General features: G+C 39.4%; 1 protein-coding gene across 7 annotated transcripts in view; it reads right to left on the bottom strand.

Annotated features, from left to right (window-relative positions):
* Positions 1-26,013, bottom strand: part of LOC118773416 (LIM domain containing preferred translocation partner in lipoma) — a 231,883-nt gene that overhangs the window by 59,200 nt on the left and 146,670 nt on the right. For all 7 annotated transcript variants that reach the window (XM_036522341.1, XM_036522349.1, XM_036522343.1 and 4 more), the window contains 2 exons: positions 24,313-24,422; positions 15,966-16,088 (listed from right to left, as the gene is read on the bottom strand). In XM_036522341.1, coding sequence (XP_036378234.1) covers positions 15,966-16,088; positions 24,313-24,422 — 233 coding nt within the window. The remainder of the gene's footprint in view (positions 1-15,965; positions 16,089-24,312; positions 24,423-26,013) is intronic.

Raw genomic sequence — 26,013 nt, 5'->3', positions numbered from 1 at the left:
TCCCCGCATTGCATCCTCCATTCCTGATGCTGACAGAGAATGAAGCTTCAGCCGGGAACTCAACTGCTTCTAATCTCCTTCCTTATGACTGTTTCTATAGTGCTACAAGAATGAAACGCAATCAGGCAAGACCAGCACCAAGTAATGCGACTATCTTCCTCCATCCGTATTAAAAACAATCCCCAGTTCCGCTCAGTCATGCATTTGAGGATATCAGCGCTCTACTTAAAAATAGTTCCAGATAACGCACATTAAACATGATTAAAGATGTCTCGGAAAATGGAGGGAGACCTCCAGCTGTTTTGAACTATCTCACATTTGCAGATAAACTACATTAAACTGGCACAGACAAGTTTTGTGTATATCTTGTGGAAATCTGTGCAATTTTTTTCTTAAAACTGGAGTGTGGCATGCTGTGCTAAATCATAAATAATCTTCTATGAAAGGATCTACACAAATAAAATGAAAGTAAAATGAATTATATTTCATTTGTTTTTTAATTTCCATTTATTGAGTTTAAAGCTCATTGGATATATCATTATGTCTGTTACTTGAACCCTATTATTATCTACAATATTGTGAGAAGTGAAGATTACATGGGAAACACCAGTACATAATTAAGTAGCACATTCATTCGGATTCCTGTCTTTGTACAGTTATTCCTTTTCATGTCCATTGTACATCACAGGACTCACATATTGCTCAGCTAGATGTAGAAGCCACAAGTCCCCTAGTATATAAATATAGATGAAAAAATATCTGTCCAAATACCAAGGGCCTATCTGGAAGGCTCGACCCCTTAAAATTTATGACAAAAGTTTCTTTGCAAAGAAAGCTTTTCTTGTCTTCTTTGAATTGCATGGCAACTACACTGATGGCATTCAAAATCAAAACAAAGTAGAAAAAAGCCTTCGACAACCAAGGACAGTGATAAAGGATTCCAAGAAACAGACAGCACAGTAAAATTGAAACTAAGGGTTGGCATTAGGGGACCCATTGATGTGTGCATCCTGAGAGTAGCAAAGAAGATCAAATCTGTTACCATTTTCACTTTAAAATAATAGAAACCGTTTGAATCTGATAAGGACAGCCAAGGTATTACTGAGAGCCTACCATTTTAAACTGAATCATACATGTCTGGCTTCCAGAAATTGCCCATCAAAGACATTTTTTCTCGGAAGGACTTTCATTAACAAGATGTGTGTGGGGGCCTTTTCTTTTTGCGCTAAAGTGGACTCCATCTCCTGAGCTTTCATGTCTTATCACTTGCCTCAAATCTAGTATCAGTAATCTGTGAAACTTCCACAAAAAACAAACAAGGCCTACACAGATGAGGAAAAGTAATATTCTTCAAGTCAACGTGTAACCATGACTGCAGGCAGTAAAGATACAAGGTAGCAGCAAATATTCCCACAGTGGACTCTTTCAAGTACTTTTCATGGCATCACATCCTCAAAAAATCCCAGCACCTGTTCAGGGGTAGATCTGATGTGTATCAAACTTTACAATATTTTAGTTAAAGGAAGGATTTAAAGATTATGGCAAGGCATATCAGGATGGGGGGCGGAGATCAGACAAGCAGACACATTTAGAACTAAGTTTCTTCCTCATGTAAATACAGGGGATAAAACAGAGAAAAGTGCACATTAGAAAAATCTGGACCTGTCAGGGTTTTCAGAATTTAAAACTTTGTATTTCACAAAACAGCTCAGCAGTGCAGGGTGCAGGGCATTTCTGAGAATCCCCTTCACTTTCTGTTACTGTGAAATAACTCATAACGCTGCTTGGGAAATCCTGAGATATGTCTAATCAGATCACAGATAATTATCAAAGTAATATGGTGCCTTTCAGTTGCAAAGAACCCTTTTAAATATCAGTGCTCCCACATCAAGATTAAATATGAATAGCTGTATAAAACCTGTTATGCCTATAAATTACATATTATACAGTAAACAATTTATGTAGGATTCAAATTTTGTTATAACATTTTCTAGAGAAGGTATGTTTACTGTATTGTATCATCAAATGAATAATCCAAGAGTAATGAATAAATCAACTATTTTTTCTTGAATTATTCATTTTTAAAGCAACTTCAACTGATATGAATATGCAACATTACAAGTATGATGTAACATGTATGTAATATGTTAAGATAGTTCATTGTTTTATGATGGATTTTTTTTCTCTTTAGATAAATGCTTGTCCTTATCTTTTTAATAGACATTTAATAAGCTGGTGAGATTGTTTACTTTTTAAAATTCCTCTGTTTGTGAACTGACTGGACCATGGAAAGCCACATTTTGGCTGCTGTCAACGTTCAGGAAGCTGAATGTCACAGAATGGGTGATGGTGCTCTTGTTAATAACCTGCATTACCCCTTCACTCGGGGGTTGATGCACTTCTGACCACAGCAGCTCAAGGTCAGACCCAGTTTAAAACCTTCTTCGTTGACATCACTGTTGTCAGCCTTGGAGATAGCCAATCAGTGCTTCTGACATCTGTAGGGGTGGGGATGGGGTTAATGTGCAGTGACAGGAGTTAACAGTAAGCCTTTTAGCACTGTGGCTGAGAGGGCAAACTTTCTAATGAAAAGAGGCAGGTTGGGGTGACAGTCCCAGTCTCCCAGCTCAACCAATATTTGCCATTGGTCTGTCCTGTTAATAGAAGACGCAGGGGTGATAGTAAGCAGTTTATTAGGCTAACGAGCTGTGACGGGACACATGGAGTGCCTCCGGGTATGCTCCTCTCCACAGTTGGCTGCCCCCGTCAAAACTTAGAACCTGCTGCCAGAGAGACCTTAAGGTCAGTGGGGGCCGCTGGTGCTTTGTCAGAATACTCTGCCAATGTCTCAGTGCATCCTGCTAACACTGAGAGCTGCTAAGGAAACCAAACAGAAATGAAGAGTTAAGCATGGAGGGTCCATTGTCACACAAACCACACACCTGCTGGCTTTCCTTCATTTGGGGTGGCCATTCCATGCAAAGGCACCCAATTGGCAGGACTTTCTTGGAGGTTACGAAAAGAACAAGGCTTATGCCCAAAAACTGGCCCATTACTTCTTGCATTCTAACATCACCAAAACAATGAAATCATATTGTCCCCAATAAATTAAAAAAAATTGGATGACCCCAAGATTTTGAAAATTCTCATTTCAAGACTTCATGTATAGGTTAATCAACAAAGCATGTATGCTGCTTAAAAACTGAAATGGTAATTGATATATTAAGAGGGTGAGAGACAGAGTTGTATGACGGTAAGTTGTAAAAGATACTCCTTAACTGTGGCATAGACTATGCCAAATCAGAAATCTCCTTGATCCTTGAAATTAATAGCACCATTTATTCTCTTTGTTGAGGTTAAGGCAGTATAGAGGTGCAAAGCAACAACTTCCAAGATGTCCCTTTGCATTTTGTGTCCATTTCTGGCCCAATGTTTCACCACTAACTTCTGTACAAAAAAAAATTCATAAAAGCAATGGAAGTCAAAAGGGTCAAAAGGGAAGTCAAAAGAGTGGGCAAATTAACTAGCAAAATATTTATTAATTGAACTCCATATTCTGCATTATATACGTTGATGTCAAGGTTGTTTTAATTCCCTGTATTCTCAATCCATTCAACAACCTAGCTCACGACAATAAATGGATAAAAGCATATATATAAAATTCATGCTTTGTACAACACATTACATTGACCTGGGTAAGGTCATCACACGGAACCACGTGCTCCAGTTCTATGGTATAAAGATTGCAAACAAACACAAAACAGCACTGAGTGCCGAGTGTATTACAACCACTGTCAGCCAAAGTGATGCATGTGAACACGTAAATCGTAAATCGTTATGAATATGCTCCTTAATTTCATTAGCCTGTAATATTTTGTTTTCAATAACCTCTTTACAAAGGGCATCTATCTCATTTAAGGCAAAGGAAACAGTTTACAGTTTGATTAAGGCAAGTTTGATTTGTTCAAATTAAGGAAATTTTAAAATATGATTGTGATCTACCTAATTAAATGGAAAACATATTTTGATTAGTAAATAGTCTATAGACTCCCCATTTACTTGTTCAGCTATTTTGCTAGTTGTTTCCAAAAACAACAGATGAGAATTTGGACTGGACCAAACATTTTTTTTTGTTTGTTTTCTCATTATTAAGAGAGTATAAGTCACTGACAACTTACCAATAGACCATAGATGAGTTGTTGAAATGTTTATGCTCAACATTTCATAACAAATTATTTCTGAAAGGACATTTTAAGAAGCAATAGACATGTTCCTCTTTGTTAACACTGCTTGGTGAGTATCTAGATGAGAACAACAATGTTCCTAATGTCACACTGTGGAGACATAAGAAAATTAGTCATTGAAAAATGACAAAATAAGGAAGGGAGGTAGATACACTTTTATAAAATAAACTGGTATGTTTGAAGTCTACTGTAATTTTCATTGTAATATTCAAAATTTCACTCACTGCCTCACACTTAGTTCTCAGCCCAATTCAAGTTGTAGTGTAGCGAGGAGTGGGGAGATTGTCTTTACCAAATTACCTTAATAAATATTTATCCAAGCTGGCTCTGTTTACTCTCTGAACTTATAAATCCTGTCACCTTCCCCTGCAGCTGGAATGTAATGTGAAACTGATCCTACTCCTCAAGTCAGAATTGAACAACAGGATTAGATTCCCTCATCATACCAAAGCCTACTATGGCTTTTTAAGGTTTATTTTCCTCCTCTCTAACTCAGAAGATAAGACAATTGAAGAAAGAATAGTAACTGGACTAAAGGCGTGTATGGGTTCCTGCTAACTTCTTTTAAGTGTAAATGTGAAGATTAGTGCCCCTGCCCCCAGAAAAGAGGGCTGTTACCTGGGTATATACATTAATTTCCAAAAATGTTAATGTGGCAAAAAGATCAGATCTGTGTGTAAAACATAACAATGAAAAACATATATGTTGTAATGCTTAACAACTTCTATTACAAATGCAGCTCAGACCATGGTTGAAGTAATCCCAGTTAAATTCTAACAAGACACAATATTTACAAATCTCTTGTTATTATAAGATATTATAAGATATTATTATATAAGATATTTACTTGGGGAAACATACACTATATGGACAAAAGTACACTATATGGACAAAAGTATTTGGCCACACCTGTTTTTCAGGGTTTGGGCTAGGCCCCTTATCTCCAGTGAGGGGCAATCTTAATGCTTCAGCATACCAAGACATTTTGGAAAATGCTATGCTTCCAACTTTGTGGCAACAGTTTGGGGAAGGCCCTTTTCCAACATGACTGTGCCCAGTGCACAAAGCAAGGACTATAAAGACATGGTTTGATGAGTTCAGTGTGGAAGAACTTGACCAGCCCGCACAGAGCCCTGACCTCAACCCCATCGAGCACCTTTGGGATGAACTGGAATGGAGATTGCGAGCCAGGCCTTCTCGTCCAACATCAGTGCCTGACCTCATAAAAGCTCTACAGAATGAATGGACACAAATTCCCACAGAAACACTCCAAAATCTTGTGGAAAGCCTTCCAAGAAGAGTGGAAGCTGTTATAGCTGTAAAAGGGGGACCAACTCCATATTAAAGTATATGTATTTGAATACAATGTCATTACAGTCCCTGTTGGTGTAATGGTCAGGTGTCTGAATACTTTAGTCCATATAGTGTATGTTCCAAACTGTGACCCCCTATAAGACTCCTCGAACAGCTGTCAACAGGTTCTCACCTGTGTCAAAAGCAAAGCTGTATTCTCTGCCCTAGTACTCTAGGGCTGAGCTGTGTATATCTCTGTTCGCATGTTGTGTCCCCTGCTCGCTTTTCTGCCCCTCCTTCTTACAGGACGGCTGCACAAATGTCAATGTGTGGTGGTGGCTATCAGGCTCTGCTGTTAAATGAGACATGCAAATGGCGTAGGGCAGTCAGGCGCTACCAAAAGGGACAGGGGAGTGCCAAATGATAGTGGCTGCAGGTCTGTAGTCCATGTCAACAGACTAAGATTACAGGGCCGGTGTTTATTCACCATTTATTTAGTAAACAACTTCCAACTAAACAGAGGGCTGGGTTACAGGTCAGACCATCAGGACTTCACTGCTGGCATGGAGACACTGGTGCATACTTTCTTTGGCTAAACTCTTGGGATGGAGTACAAGCAGTAGTGAGACAAGTATGGACTGGAAAAGTGCTTTCCATTTCTGTTCAGTGGAGTGTTCTGCTTACTTGGGTTTATGTCTCCAAATAAGACACTACTCGTGCAGGTGAGGATGATCGACAGCATTAGCAGACAGGGATTCAATGACTCAAACTGAAATAAGCAGGACATCGAGATGCCACATATCACACTGGCATGAAGAAAACCCTAAGTAGCACTGCAGCAGCACTCACTACATCACATGTAATACTGGCTAATGAAAAACATGTATAGAACTAACTGTATGTATATAATGTATAATGCATAGTGGTGTGCATGGAGTAATAAATGATTGATGCAAACACCAAATACCGGAAGCTCATAAATATCATCTAGATGCCTGTTTTCGTATGTATAGGGTGATGAATCCATTAAGACTATTCCTTGGAAGAATATGTATCTATATACACATCATTATTCTTTAATTATCAGTCAGAGCAAAAACACTTATCCACAAGTTTTAAGACACAATAATGACCAAATAGGGAACAAAAGCAATAAGTAGAGACAAAGATGAACCCTACACTGTGCAGCCATTTGAAAGGAGTATGAGTATGAATATCAGTACGCTTAAGCTCCGCTAAGTGAGTCTGCCTCATCTTTGCACCCTCTGGCTCTGTGCCTCAGACAGAGGCAAGAAACAATGGACGGCAGAGCCAATAGATGAGAGAGCAGGGCCCAGGGAGGTGACTCAGGGACAAGGGGATGGCCGAGTCACAGAATCAGAAGGGAGGCTGTGTCACATCGCTGATGGATTAAGCATTTTCTGGCACAAAGGGCTGCTGGCGCACCCTGGATTCGGCGTGTTGCCTCCAATTACATCTGAAGACACATAATAAGATGGCTCCAATGACAAAGTAATCCGCAGATCAGGGATGGCTCCTCTCAGGGGAGGGATGGAGAAACTCTTTTGGCACCCACTGCGTGGCAGCGCGGGTGCTTTTTCGCCGGAGTCGCATGCATTATTTAGCACAGTTATCTCCTGGATGGACTATGCACACACTTCTTGTTTTTGTCATCCTCCTCCTCCTGCTAACAGTATCAAGCACCTGCTGTTCCACAATTGGGTTGACAGCCACCTGCAAAACACATGAGCTGACTTGGTGGCCTATGGAAATAAAATCATGAAATAATAAACTGTGAGACACTGACAGATCAATTTTAAATAGACACCACAGACACCATAATTTTTGGGGAAATATCAGAATGTCAGGAATGGCTTTCTTCTGACTTCGATGTGGTAATGTTCCATTGCCTTCCTTGAAAAAAAAATGACAAAACACTTTTGCCGAGGGCAAATTGTAATGTTCAGAAATCCAAATTGCAATAAGTGAGAGAAATCAATGTTCTAGGCGTGTGCGATTAAGGTGTGCTTTTGACTATAGTAACACTTGAAGCATTACTTTTCCTTTCAAGTGCCTGAGTCTTGTCCTATTACCTTTTGTAAGTGTGAAATTACAGCTGCAGGTAGCATCCTGGTAACTTGCGGTCTCTGCCAGGAGCAGCCAGTGTCTCAGCACTAACATATGTATGTTCACTCCTCTCTAGTACTCTTATTCAAACTTAAAGCAAGTTGTTTCTTAAGTTCACCTTGTAAGCACTTCTTATATTTAACCACTGAAGTGCAGCCATGTGGCTACTACTATATTATAATGCTGCCTTCCTTCACAACATCTAATATATTCTTCATCTTCTGTCATTCTCCTGCAGACTTCTCTGTGCTTTATTCATAATCCACTATGATTTTTTTTTTTTTCACTTTTCGTGGGCAAAGCTCAACATGCAGTGGAAGGCTAGCCTGTTAAGATCCCAGCAGGCGCACAGCCTCGTTGAGCAGCCCTCAAAGGTCATCTCTCCATGGTGGTCTTCAGAGGACGGTGGGTGTCTGTGACCAGACGTCGATTCAGCGTTTTGAGACCTTTCCATCGGAACGACGGTTGCCGTAGCACATTTCGGGCAGCAGGCAGGATCGCACTGCTGTGTTGTGACAGCGCATGCCATTCGAAATGCTTCGATGGAAGTGACACGCGAGGGTCGGCCCGCATGCCAGTGTTTGGAGTGACGCAGCGCTTAGCGAGCCCGGGCGCTGGGGCAGAACAATACCTCCCCACAGTGCTGGATTCTCTCAAGCAAAGAAATGCTGGCAGAACTTTGTTAATTTATTCATCTCGCTTTTACGTTTCTCTGTTGCAAAGCAATACATGTAAGGCATTTAGATTAGAAATTAGATTAAATCTCCATATACATGCACAGTATGCATAGTCATAACCACAGTACCATCCCAACTTGCAAGCAGGAGTATCTTTCTCCTTCAAAACAAATAGTCAAAGGAATAGCTGATCATTTATCACCAAGTATCTGATGATATGTTACTCTTGACACTGTGCCATTTAGAAAGCATGACACAAAGATAATATGTACTATTAAGTCTGAAGTCTTTTATATTTTAATGGGTGCTATGATGCATATCTACATCAATAATGCATATGTACATCTCTTATGTAGAAGAATATGAATCAAAGAATTACACAGATTTAATGGCTTATTCTGAAAATAAACTATTGTGGTAATTAAGGGGATGTTTCTCCTGATTAATGACTGGTAAAGAGGGCTTGGCATGTGTAAGAAATTTTAAGCAGAAGTGATCAGACTATGTAATAATTAATGTCAGAAAATTAGTTTATCAGTAAACAGCAACTGCATCTTGAGCCCTACAGTTCAATTCAATGAGATAGCTTAAAATGTGTCTGAAATGAAGTGAGAACCCACTAAATCCATTTCACGGGATGACCTTTTCAGAGAGCAGTGCAGCTGCCTTTCCAGTTCACCACTCCTCTGTAATATCGAGAGCTGGTTCATGGTCAAAGTAACTACATTAGCAAGACCGCACTTGAATCCTATCAATGAACCAATGCACACAAAAATCAGCTATAATGGATTACCCTGGTGGTGCAAAGTGAGGTGGGACTGTAACAGAGAGATGTCACCTGTGAGCGAAATGCATGACGCATGAACCAGGCCCACTAAGTGACAGTAGCATCTGTGGGGCAGTTTTCAACAAACCATTGAACCTCTCCCCTCCAATCAACTCAAAGCAGTCTTTCATCAGTCAAAATTTGGACTCTGTAGCCTTGCTTAACTTCGGAACAAGTTAACATTGACTCGACTGTTTTGGGAAAACATGACGGCTTCGCATCACAAGAGAGGGAGAAACCTTAAATATTTCATTTCGAATACTGGATATTACCCTCTCCCAGAGCACAGATCAAACAGACTTCCCTATAAAAGCTTTTTAACTTTAATTTATATTTAATTCTTAGACTCTCTTTCAAAAGTGCAAAAGGAAAGAATTAGAATGTTAATTGCCTGTAAGGTCAGGGACAGTGTTGAGGCAAGATTTTGCCTGCCCTGTACTAGAAAACTCCCTCTGACCCGAGTCCTCCCGGCACAAGGCGAGGGTAAATTCTCTCCTTCACTCTAGTCCTGCTGATTATTGCCTCGATTAATAGAACTGTTACCCAGCTACAAAAAATAAGCAAATGCTAAAAGCTTGTTGTAAAAGCATAATAGTGATGATGACTTTTTGGCTTTTTGTGCTTACATGTTCTGCTTCCAGTGGAACGCTTATTCAAAACAAGTAGGCATAAATGTCTGATATCGGATTTCATAGCAGTGCAAGCAGTATATAAAGCAGGATTTCAAAAAGAACCACCTGCTTGCTGCACATTAAAGAAGACAGTTGCATGAAGGCATGATATATACAAGATTCACACAGTTGGTATTGCAGTACTTGTTCTTTGTATCAAAGGTTTTGCTAACAGCAAATAAACACCAACAAAAAGGTGCCAGTGACTAGTGTTTCCCATGGTTACCTGAAATACTTTTGGAACTTAGCTGTGGGTGTCAACAGATGAGAGTGTGTATGTTTTTACTATAACTTAGCCTCAGTCAAAAGTTCTCCTAGCTCACATAAGGAACATCATGTCGTGTTGACCCCGATTGTTCATGAGAAACAGCAGAATCTCATAGCAACCATACACATGAATATGTACATGCATCAGAAAGACTTGCAGTTAGTCATTGTCATGTAAAAATTATTTGTATACATAATTAAAAATATGTACTCAATAGTACTCAATTTAATTTACTCAACTTACAATTTAAGTAAGTAAATTCAACAATTTACTCAGTGTGCATTTCAGTATGGAACCACTATTATGAGCCTTTGAAAAGGTATAAAAGCCAGAGCAAGAGCTAAGCTTAGCAGACCAATTCTCCAGTACTCTCACATTATTGAAAAGCCAGTTCAGCACTACAAGAATCCCATGATCCGGTGTGACGCAGTAATTTGACACTCTTATCATATATTCTCTTTGGCAGGGGTGTCTGAATACTACTGGATGCAAGGATGAAGGGAGACCACTGAGTGCTGCTCCTACCACAAAGCCCAGTTCCCCTTATACTGCAAGATTAACAGGAAACATTAGCAAGCTCAAAAAAATAATTCATTAATAAATACCCAATAAAGTATAAAACATAACTCCAAACAACTACAACCGCATCTGTTTTAATGACCACCTACATCACAGAATAATAGTGATAGAATTTTCAGTTTATGATTCAAATAACTGTGTTTTTCAAAGACAGAAAAAAAATACTTAAGACTATACAATAACTTCAGTTTTTGCAACTGTCAGCTTTAACCTCAGCACACAAGATTGACAGGAAAGCCAGCATGCCAACTGTATTGGACAATCCCTCTCTACATGTATTCGAAAAGGAAAAAAAAAACTATTAATTTAACAAATGTATCTCCTAACACATCATGAATGTGACTTCAAGTTTGATGTATTATTCCATTTAAGTATTACAAAGCTTTGATTCCCCAGCTGGACCTTGCAGCCTATTCAGAGTTATCACTGGGTGACATGGAGCCACTGCAGACAGGAACAACTCTACTTATTAGTGTCACTCTGTCTCCTGCAAAATACTTTACACCCTGTATTTGTGTTCTGCCTTAAGACAATGCTTACTTGTTATATAGTTTCAGCCCTTGAATTAAACATATAGGCTTCAGCACTGATATTTCAGCAGTGCAATTTTCAAGCTGGTATGAATGAAACAGCTATTGGGCCAATTGTTGCTTTTGGTCAAGTAAAGTGAGAACTTAAGTGCACAGCCAGTGAAAAATTCTTAAGAAAGAGTTACATTTCAATTCGTTTGATTTAGTAAGGTTGTGCTTGAATTTACAGTAGTGGAGGGAACGCAGTGTGTGAACCCTTGGCTCCCATAAAAGAGGTCACGTGAAGTCCCAAAGCCTCTTCATTCAGTCGACTGATAATGGAAATTTATTTTTTCAACTGATGTGTCCTGTAACTATTAAACTTCTGTCTGCTGATAAGGTTAGGGGATATCCTCTACATGCAAATAATATGGCTAAAGCAAAGTATACAGTGAAATTACAGTAGGAACACAAGGCAACTGATATTCAAACAATATTCAAAAGAGAGCACAACCTGGACAACCAGATAATTGTTCCTTCTTTTTAATACAGTCTTTTTTTATGATTCTATTCAAATGTACTACATGTATCCTGAACCCCAGATACAAATATAATTTTTCATAACTCAGCACCATGTCAATAAGTGCAACACATCACTGTATAACCATTAGAATGGGGGCTAACCTGTTATTTAATGGAAAAACCAAGGCCTTTATTATAGCAATAATGGTAAGATTTATGAAACCAGAGCAAGCAACAACACCAGCTGGCCAAAATGGACACAGGGAACCACCAATGACTTGATCTCCAGGCTGGAATGTGTGAGTGTCTGCGCGCTCGCGCACGTGTATGTGTGTGTCTGTGTGTTTTGACTTTTATTTGTGCCCTTTGTTAGCGCTCTCCCACTGATCTGATGTGCTGGGACAGGCACTCCGCATGTTACTGGCACTAGCGCCAGGGACTGATTGCCCAGTGCTCAGAGGGCTTTAACATAAATTAAGACAGCCTGCCTGTATCTCCCTCCCTGCCGGCGCGCCCCTTCCTCCAGACTCCTGGCTCTGAGGAAGAGGAATATTGATTCTCACTTGCGGCTAATTGTTGCTCCTCGCACCGGGGTCAGACTCGATCAATGGCCTGTGCTCTGTGGAGCGCGCTCAGCAAAGAAACTCTATTCTTAACTCCGTTAAGGTTGCAGAGGTCTACTGTTCCTAATTTACAAGTCAGGACTTCCTACCTGCAGTGTAATTACCAGGAATTGATCCGGGACCGCTTGGTTAGGTGCTCGGTGCCCGCCACTGTCTCAAGTACTGCCTGTTTCAGCTTCTTTAGATTCTCTCCCACAGAGGTCACCTATCACCCACAGGTATAATCGCAGCTTAAAATGACTATTGTTTTCCTGTTCAGACAGGATGCCTTCTCTATAGCTGTGTACGGGTTTCTGAGGTTTAAAAACGGCTTTAAGTTACATTTAGAAGGTCTGTTCACGGTCCGCAAAAGTTAACTCAAAACACCAGAGTGCATTTTTATTACCATCAGAGTCTGAAAGTCGTTGAGTTCTCATATTCTGTTTTGGAGTTAATTAAAGAAAAAAAACAAACAAACATGCACAACAAGCAACAACATCCCACCACCGAATAAAGCCACTGAATTAAAAAAATGCTGCTCAACAAATACTACACAATCTCTTCACTTCTCTGCACATGCACCTAGCTAGGAACAAACAAGACACAACTGACTTAAATATTGTTACAAACTGTAATAATCTTACAGAGAGAACAGACTGCATGAGGAACTTACAGTGCAACATTGTGCACAAATTCGCATTTCAAATGGATTAGGACACAAATGGAACTTATATAATAATCACATTTCATTACCTCACATTATGCCCCTGAGAATACCAACCACAGCAAACACATTTGTTATGATGTCTCTGAACCATGAAACCCTTTTGAGAGTTATAGAATGGTGATCCAACTTTTATGACTGTATAACAAACACACCCTAGATTGATGTTTGCATTAAAGCCCCCAGAGAGACCAAGTTACCCTCCACAGCATCACCTGGGGGTGAATATGTGGAGTGGGGTGGGGGTGGGGGGTGCTCAAGACTCAGAGCAGAGCTCCAAAGAGAATGGCCAATTGATTTTGCTCCCCCGGATCCATGATGAGTGAACCTGGAGGCTCTAAATGCAGGGCACTGGATACTCTTTGCTTATACAAGCGTGAGGTTATGGTGGAGCAGCTGTTCCAGTGCTGGAGTATGAGACCTGGCACATTACACAAGCCCATTCATGCTGTGGAATAATGCATAGAAAAAGCTCCAGTCAAAAACTGACAGGAGCAGCTGGAACAGGGGAAAAGGTCAAGTACAGTTAATCAGACAGAATCTGCATCAGCTGCAATGTGAAAATAGGAAGATGGGGTACATGGTGGGGGGGGGGGGTGGTTACTGGACAAAACAAACAATCCCAATCTCTCACGGTGAATCAATTAAGAAAGAAACAAGGGGATACTGGGATTTTAACAACATATCTGGTTTGTCTCAGACTAAAAAAACACGCACCTATTATGTCCATAGAAATGCCTGAGAACAATTTCTTCAGAGAAACAGTTCCAACTGTCACTAGTTAACAGGCTACCAGCTATAATAAATTTGAGATTGCCGCTCAAGGAAACAACTGCCGGCTTTATGAGAGATGAGATGGAATAAGCCAAGGAAGTGTTAGCCACTGATCACATTCAAAACGTGGAAATAAATGAAAGTAGGCCTCTGTGGCACTCAAGTTTGACCCCAACAAAAGAAGCTGTTCACCTACCCATACACTGTATTTGCTCTTTCAAGGTTGTACAGGTACATATAAATTTTTCAAACGAAACTGACAAAAGCTTTCACAACCTTTCTACAACTTGTACCACTCACCAGGCATTTACAAAGATCTGCACTTATTCTATATTTTATTTAGTAATTATTTACCTGGTACTTCAATAGCAGGTGGGTGTAGACCCTTGTGTGTGTGTATCTGTGTGCATCTGTGCTGTATGTGTGTGTGTGTCTGTATGTATGTATGGGTGTGTCATATACATGTGCATCTGTACTATATGTTTGTGAATGTGTGCATACCTCTGTATGTGAGAGGATGCATCTGTGTATGAGTGTGTGCACCTGTGTGTATGGGTGTATATGTATGCATGTGTGTGTTTCCTTACATATTGTTTTCACAGACAGCTTCCTAACTCTGGCAGATGGCAGAACTTGGCATGTTTTGAAATGTATGTTGTATTTTATTGACCTGTCCTCCATTTCATTGGGGCATGGCTGGGGAGGGCAATGTGTATCACCCATGATGCAACATAGTGCTGCTTCTGTCCTGTTCTGGACCCTTGTTTGACACCTGACCTCATGTCCCTGATATTTGTGTGCCTTATTTCTAGGAAGAGTAGCTACTCTGTCAGAATTGCAAAGCTTTCACCAGAACTTAACTGCTGGCACAGGGGACACAAAAGCTCTTTGAGTGTAACACTTAAAAGGACCACAGAGTTTAGGTCTCCTGCAGTTAGATCAGGGGTTGTCTCAAGGGCACAAGTTTTATCTGCAATGAACTCTCTGCAATTTGGCCTCATGCTGCCCCAAGGTCATGATCAGACCTCGCCAATCAGACCTCACCAGACCTCTCCAGAGAACAGAGTGCAGAAGCCCATCTCCCTATCCGCTAATGTCTCCCATCCCATTGGGTTAGGAACATGGGAAAAGGAGTCCCACTGCCCATCCCTGAAGGAAAACACACCCCTGCTGGACCGACTGGGATTAGAGTTCTGGAGTCCTTATGACAGCAACAACGTTAATACATGTCATTAGTTATACATACATAGTAAATATAGTAAATACATTCATTGATATTCAGTACCTAGACTAATATGTGTGCTTGTGTGTGTGTGTACAGACATCCTAGTCAAGGTGTATGCAAACAAGCACACACACATTAGTCAAAGTGCTGAATATGTATCCTCAGCACATTTTATCTGTTTGATCTGTTTACAGGTTTCCTTGCACTTGAGAGGCCTCCTTTGAGACGAATGTTGGTGCTCTGAATAGCCAGTGGAGCATGCCTCATTCTAATTTTCTTTATGTACTGCCTGAGCTCTGGAAATAGCTATCCACTGCATGTGTGCTGGCCATCAAACCCTGTGCAGAGTGCAGTTAATCAGAGGGGCAGTGCCATGCCTTCCAGGGTTCGGGCTCACACAGTGAAGAAAGCTCAACTACAGGCAGCCTGAAAGAGTATGAGACAGTTCTAGGGAAATTCTCACCTATTAGCATACCAAATACCAGACTTCTTTCATTGGGGATGACTCATGGCCTGTTTTTTTTATCCTGCCTTGAGTAGTCTTGGATTGGACATTTGTCTCTCCAACTGAAAATACTGCCAAGTATTTCGTGAATCTCAACTTTCCTCTGAAAAATTCCACTCTGAAAGAAGAGCAATACCATTACAGGTTTGGAGCTGAGCATCCAGATATAATGCCTGGTTAACTTTAACTTTAAGATATTTTCAGAAATTAAATCAGGACTGCCCTTAATGAGAAGGACTGTATATACAGTATGTCATGACTGCCAAACGTGTCCTTCCCATTTTTTTAGATGCCAATGCATCATAGGTCGCCTTTTAATGAAGGAAGACCACAGTGAGTCACTGAGGAAGACTGTGGGAGAGTCAGGCAGTTGCCTGTAAGGGAGGCCCACAGTCAGTGTGTAACAGCACTGGGCTCACCTGCTGGTTTCTGGGCTTGTAGGGAGAACTGCTCTCCAGGTCAGCCAGGATGCTGGTGAGGGAGTCAATCTCAGCGTCCAGGCTGGACCGTCTCTCTTCCAGAGTCCTCTCTGGTCCTTTCATCTGGGGGGAGCCAAAACGACCAACACATTAACAGAAATGACATTTACTGTCCTTTATGACTATAGTGAATGACCAAGACTGCATACCACAGTATAGGGAGCTAACACAGTTGCCAATATAACCTTAAACAACATGTAACTGTTGCATAATGAAACATGTAACATTGTATCAGCTCTCTGTTCTCAGTGCTTTGTGGGGTTTTATCAGGTTCTCTGTATATTATCCTTTTTATTTGCAGGCAGCATCAGGATTCATTGCTTGTGCACTCCTCCATTTTCACCTTGGCCTTAAAGTATGGCAATCTTCTGAAGGCACTGTGTCACTATGAGAAATATCTTTCTGAGAAAAGAACTGCATAGCAGAGGCTCAAAAATGATTGTTTGCCACACAGCTCATCTTATAGTGTGTTCCATTCATCTGCCACCTTTCAGTCTCTGGGTGCATTTATTTATCTGTGTTGTTTTGTTTTTCCCATAGTTCTCCTTCACACTCATCTGTTCCTTCCTTGTTTTCCTCATAAGAGCAAGAACAACATGGCATTCAGTGTCTTGTTCAATTTCAGCCAATGTTTTATAAGATCCAAGCAAGTTGCAAAGCCTTGCTCAACATATTCTCATATGTTCTCAAGAGAAGACACAATGGCTGACTTTGTAAAGTAATATTTCACCAGCTTAGTCACAATCTGCATCAGGAAAAAAATAAACATGAATAAAACCAACAGAATATATTACCCACATATTGACAGGTGATTACAAGTTTATACAAAGCAACTGATATATGATGAAATATATGATATATATCAATATATGATGAAAGACTAGCAACAGCATTGAAACCAGTGATTGAACCAGCACTGAAAGTCTTTGGGCTGACCTAAGAGGGCAGTTAATAAGTGGTGCCCTCTCAATGAAAGTGAACATGATCTCTTCTGCAAAGAAGAATGGGAGAAAATGGCAAAACCTAGATGTGACAAGTTGGTAGACACTCACTGAAGTTACCATAGCAAAAGGTGCCTCCACCAAATATTAAGGGTGTGCAGACTTGTTTTTCATTTTTAACACAAAAAAGCGAGACATTTAATTTTCACTTAGATATTGTTGGTTACAATGTGTAAATAAAGATAAAAAGTTTAGCTTCACTTGTCTTGCTTTCAGCCTTTAAGACACCAAAACAAGAAAGTTTGAAAGGGTGTGTAGACTTTCTAGATACACCGTGTGATACACAGCTAAATGCATTCAAAATTCAATCCTACTGTATTAATTAAAACATGTTAACTTGAAAGTTAGTGTAGCATTGAATAGTTTATTATTTTGCCAAACAATGATCAGACAGTGATTCCTGCGTGACATAACAAGAAGCTTTTTTTAAGAGCTGCATCTGCCATAATAGTACTCTCATAGGACAAGAGGATCAGGTAACTGCCAGAACTGTAACAAAGCAATCCTAAAGTCTTTTTCTCAAGCATGTGTATTTATTTCAAACATAAAAGGTGTTTATCATCACATATACCTGGGATTTATTTGGTAATATTTCCTTTACTGGATATGTAAAAAAAAAGTCTACACAACGGGACACAAAGTACAATAATGTTTGATTTTTGTATATATTTGAAAATCTCAGTAGGATTGATAGCCTCCATAATATAAAATATAATATAGAATGTGGTTCCCATATTCAAGATATTTAAGGATGAACTCCAGATGGGCTGCAGGACAAACATGTAATAGGAAGTAATGTCCGATGTCAATTAAACATGATTGTGGTAGTAAGGAGTGCAGTTTTCTATAACAGGGTGAGCTAACTCTAAATAAGCAGGGCAGTGTGATGACCTTACAGTGAGTGACAATATAATTGTGCATTACACTTGTAGTCCCATTCCAGCTCCAGGTAGTCATAGCCATACTTCTGTGTGTAGCAAGCAGATTTGATCCTGGCCTCAGTATATGCCGAGAAGGGTTGCTTGTTGGCAAATACTTTCTCTAATGGGATCCTGTGCTTGAATTCCTGGCTTGGCTTTTCAAAGTTTGCTGGGTTGTATCCAGCCTGTTCCATGCCATGATAATGACTACACATCCTAATTACACACTCACACACACACACACACCTCTACTTCAGGTGATCCACCAGTATGCAGTGAAAAGACGTGTGTTATTCCACAAGGACTGCAGCATGTCCTTGATTGAGACCTATGATAACAGGGCCAAGGGAGACTGGAGTTGGCTGTCTTTCCACAGCAAGGAGAAAACCATGCTTAGCATGTGCCATGGAGACAGGCTTATTTGTTGAAATGCTGAAATGTTGTGTTACTATTTGTGCCTGGTTTAACATCTGTTAAAACCTCAATAGTTTTCAACAGTTCAGACTTAATAGTTAGCCCACTGAACCCAAATAAAGTAAAGCAAGTAATGCTAATTAGACTCCAGCAACAGAGTTTATGAGCTACTTGTAGATGTATACAATGTTTTATTGTTGATCAACAATAGTGTGGTGACATTTTGAGACCATCCAGGTTCTGCACTATTTTACCAATAACCTATTAAAAGAGATGTAGATGTTTCAAGGGTGTCTTAAGAAGTTTTTTGCTGTTTTGCATGGTTCCAAAGTTAATACATTATGGTTGCTACAGAACACCTGTTAACTGAGAACACAGGGGCTACATACAAGTTCAGTTGATGTGGTCAAAGTGAAACATTCTTAATTAAAATATAGTGATGAATTACTTCTTGATTTGTCAGCTGAATAGACTTTTTCCTCTTTGACCATGTATGGCTTAATGAAAAAAACTCCAGTCTGTAGAGCTAAATTGATTTTGAATTTTGAGTATTTTATAAGCGAAAAATAATTATGGCCAGACTAGTTGCCATAATACTGAGATGAAGGTACAATCACAATGTCTAACACTTTATAAAACCTCAAGAGATGTTTTTATTCCCATTTCATTTTAATCATTTCATTTTTCAAACTGGCACTGAATCAGGGAAGGACTAGATTATTGTACCAATTATCATGTTGGTAACATCCAAGGTCTTCCAACCTGTCTGTTACTATGTAGATAAGATATTGTGTTAGTACTTAACAGCATATACGTATGAGTCAATACCCAATCAAATAACATTCTACCTGAATCATCTCATCTGACCACTAAGAATGACGGAACCACTTGGGTGCATGGTGCACTGCACAATGCTTCAGTGCTATCAAAGAACCGTTGAAGGCTAAATCATATATTCTTTTATAAACTGAACACTATGAATGTGCTTTCAGTGGTGTATCTAAATGACACTGACTTACAATAAAGGCTAAAATGTGAATACAGACAAATGAACGGATTGAACAACAGATGTCATGTCTCCAGACTGAGAAAACTGAGTGAAAGAACTTGTCATGTATTTTATGTCAGAATCACATTAAAGGTGAGAAGTGAAAGCAGGTCTTTCCTCCATCATGAGATGGATCAACTTTTTCTCTCTACTAAAAGTCTGCTTCACTCAATAAGTTTTGCCTACCTCAGTTACTAGGCTGAAGGGGACTGAAAATGGTTGGGAAATGCTGGTTGATGGGGGGTGGCATTGTACTATTTACCCTGCTCTCTTTCCAGATCACATTACATTACAGATCACAAACAACGACAAAGATAATTTCCCCTGATTCGCAGCACAGAGGCTGAGAACCAACATCGCATAGATTCAACAACAGCACAATGATGTATTCTTTTTACTGTGAAACACTTTGGTGTGAACTATGCAGTAAACAGAATTATAAGAGATGAGACTATTGGTCTGTGAAAGATTTAGGTGAATGGTTATTTAGCGAGTGTGGGGGCAGAGCTGCAATGTGTCTAGAGTTTAGAAATACTGTATCATGTAGCAAATACCAGTTCAACTGCTGTGATGGAACAGCCCTCAGAGAATACAAAACAAATACAGAGTAACCAACCCTTCAGTGGAACTCTTACTTCAATGTTTCAAGGACATCCGCTCCTCATTTTTTACAGAAATCATCAAAAAACCCATTTACATGTCGTATTGCCAAATAAGGTATTTGTAATGTATACAGCATAAAACCTAACAGGTCATACAATTTCCTTTCTTCTCTTTTCAGTTCTTTGCATTGTATTCATAGGAAAGACAGTGTTTTCTGTATGTGTTAATTTACAGCTTTGACAGATTTTTTTTTTCTGGCCATTCTACCCATGACATTTCATGCCTATATATGCTAACCATCAAAACAAACAAACAAAAAAACAAAAGAACTCAGTGGCAAAAATATGAAAACCTCATCTAAAGCCAAGACATTAAAGTGTTAAGCAGGCAGTAAAGTGTTATGGTCAGAGTGTTTCTGAATTCCAGCATCATTTTGTTGTTCAATCCAAGCTGTGGAAATGTCGTCTGGCAATGTTGAGCAGAGAGAATTACAAAAAAGGTTTAAACCATTAACCTTGACAATTTTCTACTGATTGCTGCAATACACACAAAACAACCAGACCTAAACAAAGAAAACATACTGTGTCAAACATTACACAGATAGTGAATTGATAAATTAGAGATGGAAACCTCCCCAGAAAGTTTTCTCTCCATGGTAACGCATATATTTCAGTCTGCTAAACTATAATCCAACTGCAGAGAGGCTGCGTACAATTGCCCATGGGTCCTTTCAAGATGGTTGGTTCACTGAATGTCTCTCCTTCTAATTCTATTTGTTTGCATTACCTGTCACAGGCCATTATGGGCAGAATTTACTTTAATTTAAAGCAAGCCTGCCTTGAACATCAACCATAGTAAAGAAGGAGAAAACAAAGCAAACACCACTAACATTTTTTTATCAAATTATGAAACTAATGTATTTCTTGGTTTACTCATTCTATTATTATTCTTGGGTGTTAGCTTTTGAATGAGCTAAGCAGTTTGGGCCTACAAATGCAGTTTAACCTGGGGCACTATGTGCCTACAGAATGGCTCCTTTCCCAGCTGGACTGGAGCAAAGCCACATCTTCCAGCCAGCCAGCAGCCAGACAGTTGCCAAGGAACTATCCCCTGGCCCATTTAAGGCTCCCCAATGTGTCAATGGGGGTGAAGTACCAGTGGCATTGTTAGGTCCAACCATTCAAGGCTATAGCCCCGAATATTTTAAGCCTAGCCCCGAATATTTTTGCCCTTGCAGCCTCCAAAGGTGTGATAATATTTATTTATTATAAAGGCAGATATAACCTCCCCAACCTACCAATGCTGATCTCCCTTCAAAATGAAAAAGACAAGCACCAGGCAAACTTGACTTAGCCTCTGATCTTTCCAATAGCTAAAAACACCCCTGTGAAGTACCATTGAGGGAAAAGCATGGAAAGAGTGATTAGTGTTTGGACTGAGCAGACAATTGAATTTGTGCACCAAATTGGTGTAATATATATATATATATATATATATATATATATATATATATATATATACACATATATATATTTTTTTTTAAATGGTGCATATACAGGCATATACGTGCAGAGCTATTCTTCACTCAAATACCAGATGCCAAAGGAAGATAAGAATTTGTTTTAAATGTGTGTTTTGGATGGTCAGCATGTATTTACTTTGATCATGCAGAGTTGAAACATGGTCATGCTGTCAAGTTTATTTGCAAACACTGGAAGGAGTTCAGTGTATCATTCCTAACATGAATCTCTGACATTGCATTAATAAGAATGTTCTCGGACATCAAAGAGACAGCTAGTGGAATTTACAGTCATGTGAAACCCATTCACCATTCCAGTCAGGTAGTGAAAGTCATTGGATATCTGTCTATCTATCTATTTATCAGTGATTACGGTTTAAATTTTTTAATAACCTTTAACATTTTGGCTAAAGCAAAAAGTCTAATCCTATGTCAGTATTGCTATGACTCCAAGACAAAGGTGGCAGGGTTCTCCACTGCATTTTCTTAAATCCATGCCCTGTTAAAACATTTGATCGACCACCATAACAGGGAGGAGAGTAACTGCAAATACATGTTGATATTGATAACTATTTTTACCTAATTAGTGCTCATGGCAACAACATAAAGCTAACACCAAACAATATGCAGAAGTTACTGAACCTATACACAGCTTGTCACGAATCATTGCAAGCACATGGACAGTTTAAGCGAAGGCCATTTCTGTCTATCTATTTATATTCTTTCCATTTAACTGATGGTGGGCTGCTACCTGTCCCAGAGCATTGTATTAGTTCTTTAAAATGCATCCACAAGCTGAATTAATAGATATTGCCTGAATTATAAAGGGTTTGTGATGGGTGTAGGAGACATAATTAAGATCTTGAAGGTTTTTTAAAGGAATTAGTTTTTTCCCTGGGTGATCTGAAAGTTAGTTCATACAGTAGAACAGAGGTTTATTAATGGCAACTGGAAAAAAAGACTCCTGATAAACAAACTAATAAAGTACTTATTTGTTCAAGTGGCTGCTTTGAATGCTGTCAACAATCAGTTTCTGGAGTGAACAGATTCATTCAGATGTTGTTTGTATTATCTATGGCTACAAAAGGGCCAAGCTAGAACCATGGCATTAAACAAAATGCATTTACATCATGTCTCTATACATGTTAGAATACTGAATTACAGAGAAGTTATGAATGTAGGTTACTTATTATTTGATTATTCATGTTGGCTTGTGTCTGCTGTCCTCTTCCTCTTGTTAGTTCTTCTTTAGAACAGTAATTATTTAAGATCCCTTTTTCATTCATGAAAATGTAATGAACTGGAATAAGTAAAAGCCTGCCAGGCTCAATGCTTCATAATTTTTAAAATACATTGGATTTGTTGTACTTTCTTTCCCATGAGCAACTGAAGTTAGATGGAACGTCTTTTGGGAATGACTTAATTGCAAGGATGGCAAGATTTTTGCCTAATGCACCTTGTTGGCAATTATGTATTGCAGGATATACTTTCTAAATAACAGTGACATTTCCCCTTTGCTGCATAAACTCATATTTTCAGCTGCAGCAGGAGCTTGGAAAAGAAACTAGTAGAGGGTTAGAATATATTTATATCCCATAATTGTGACCATTTAGTTCTTTTCTATTTTGATAGTACAGTGCATCAAAATGTACAGTGTATAGTACAGTGGTGTAGGTCCACTCTTCATGGCAGTGAAAAAATTCTCTTTATCTTTTACCTGCCTTACATTGCAGTTATACAGCTGAATAAACAAACGCATTAATGCCAGGAAGTTCAGAGGGCTCTGACATAGCATAGCACTGTCACCCAGCTAGATATCTGTGGGAACCAGCTCAAACTTTAATACTACAAGATAAGAATGTGTTTTCCTTTCTGAACTCTATGGGATACACTGTACTGTAAGTACTGTAATTGATAAAACTGGCTATTGATGACGTAAAATACTATAAACAATGAATATTCTCCAAAGAGTACAGTAATCTCTAGTGTCCTAAATTCCCAATCAGGATTTATCCATCTGGTCATCTAATCCAGGTTAATTGACAAAATAATTTTCTCCCCCAGGTTGTCATTGTGAAATTGTACAAGAGAATTGTAATTGGAGAATTAAGTAGGTCAGCAGTTATAGATCACTTATATTAAGCAGGTCACTATTAGTGCACATCCATGTCCAGGTTAGGTTGTGCCATTTTTTTATCTCTTCGATACACCTCCACCTATTACCAACTGGTAAGCATTGTATTAATTACAATGGTTTTGCTTTGTTTTCTGCTAAGAGAATCAGTCCTCAGTTTTGGTTTACACTTACAGTTTAATTAGTCTTGGTTAAATATTTGGTTTGATTTGGCGAGTTCAGCTGCTCAGAAAACTACAGCTGCACAGAAAACTCTCCAGCCAGCCATCAAACTGGACCTATGAGGGTCTAAGAGTATGATCAGATGGGATGCTTTGCAGGAACAACAGTCTGTTTGAGGATGACAGTGAAGTGCCAGGTGTTAGTCTCCTCTGTGAGCTAAACATAGCGAAAAAAAAAGCTTTATGAACTAGGTTGATGTGGTCCCACGACTTTCTGAAGTGCCAGGACGCATGCTCTGAAGGCTGACTGGCCAGAATCCTACTCCTTGCTGCAGCTGATGTAACAAAGCAAGAGTCACACAGCTCCAGCATGTGGAGGAGTGGAGCTGGGTTACCAGAAGTGTGGTGCTGAACTGCTGCGGTGATTCAGCAAATGCACTGTTTCCTGCATGGTGTAGCGCTCAAACAGGAAGCTGTGCTGGCTCACCTGTACACTGACAGGGTCTCCTTCATAGGACAGAGGCGGAGGGAAGGCCCCAGGGGGTGATGAGAGACCACTCAGATCATCAGAGGGTGGGGGTGGAGGAGGGTATTCACCTGCACAAAAAACATCAAACAAAAGGGATTCTTAATGGTGCTGCTAGTGAATTCCTTGCAGACACAGCATTGCAGGTGGCCTTAAACCCTGCAAGAGGTTTGACCATGCTTGAGCAGACTGCAAGTGATTTTACAACAACACACAAGATGCAAAAAATGAAATGCCTGGAAAACAACAAAATATTTCCAAATATGAATGTAAGACATATGCTGCTACTGCATCATGATTGAAGTCAATCAGCACTGGTCAGGGTCATGGAGCTTATGTATGCATGATAAGCAGTACACAAATTTTCACGTATTGTCAATATGATGTTCATGTATCTATTCATTATGGACTTTCAGTCATTTCTCAGTTCATATGAGAACAATGTAACATGCATCTCAACACATTTATAGAAAGATCGGAGAAGAGAGTGGATAGGACTTCATCTCTGTACAATATATTTGTGAGGGGACAGGGATCACACTATCAGACGCAGATTAACACAAAAAAACTGAAGTTTGGTTTACTAAAATGTAATCTGAAGTAGCCAGGTCTGTCATGAAACTGAAAATGTATGTTTAGTTTTAAGAAAGGGTTTATGGATGAGTTTGGATGAGAAATGAATTTAAAGATGGGGTGTTTGTCCAGGCCAGGAATCAGGCAACAAGACAAATTTTGGAGTTACAAACTCCATGCTAATCCCAAAGGATTGAGCCAAACCACATGTTTCAGTCAGGCCAAGGAGTCACCCGCCAAATTGGATTTCCATTTGACTTCGATCTGCAGATGAGCTGAGATTAAATAATTTGTCCATGTTCTCCTAAGCACCAAACCAGACATGAGCTTTGCAAATTAAAGGCTTTTATGAGACGTAATGGGAATTTGCTGCGATGTTAAGACTTTGATGATTCTTGTTGAAAAATTCCATTTGCTTTTTGCTTTTATCTGTTTTCATTAAAATGTAATTGATGTCATCAGTGTAGTTTATCTGTGTTTGCTGACCAAATTTATTAGGGAGGGTGTTGAGATTAAAAAAAGTGGCACAGTAGTATTACTATGGACAGGGACAAACTTCTGCCCAGTGCAATGCAATTGTGAGCATGACACTTACTAGTCCCCCAGGGTGCACAAGAGCCACACGTGACTTGTTTATGTTATCACCTTGATTTCTAAAACCCTTTAAAGTAACACTACATTGAAACAAAATCTAAACAAAATAAATAAATAAATACATCTAAATAAATTTACATCTACACTGAACAGAATAAAATTCTCATCTACACTGTCGGCTGCCTCTCTCCTCCTCCAGCCTCTTCAATAGAACTCACTTGTAAGTGGTGGCTTACATAAAATTAATACATTAAGTTTCATGTACAGCTCTCCCCGGCATCAAAGTTGTTTTGGATTTCTTATTTTAGGAAACACGAAAGTCATGAATATTTCAAAGACACATGATTAATTGATAGGGTCTTATGTGAAGCCAAGTGATGTGGGGATAGGGAGCAGGGTCATGACGCATCTCCATTTGCGATATCTGTCCTTTCTGAGACATGGTTCCCTGCTACAGTTATAGGTAAAGAAAGGAGCATTGTCAACTTGGCCACA

Source organism: Megalops cyprinoides, chromosome 2 (assembly GCF_013368585.1).
Source record: "Megalops cyprinoides isolate fMegCyp1 chromosome 2, fMegCyp1.pri, whole genome shotgun sequence".
Lineage (NCBI taxonomy): Eukaryota > Metazoa > Chordata > Actinopteri > Elopiformes > Megalopidae > Megalops > Megalops cyprinoides.
The sequence above is the reverse complement of the archived record's forward strand: the minus strand, read 5'-3'. Positions and strand labels throughout refer to the sequence as shown.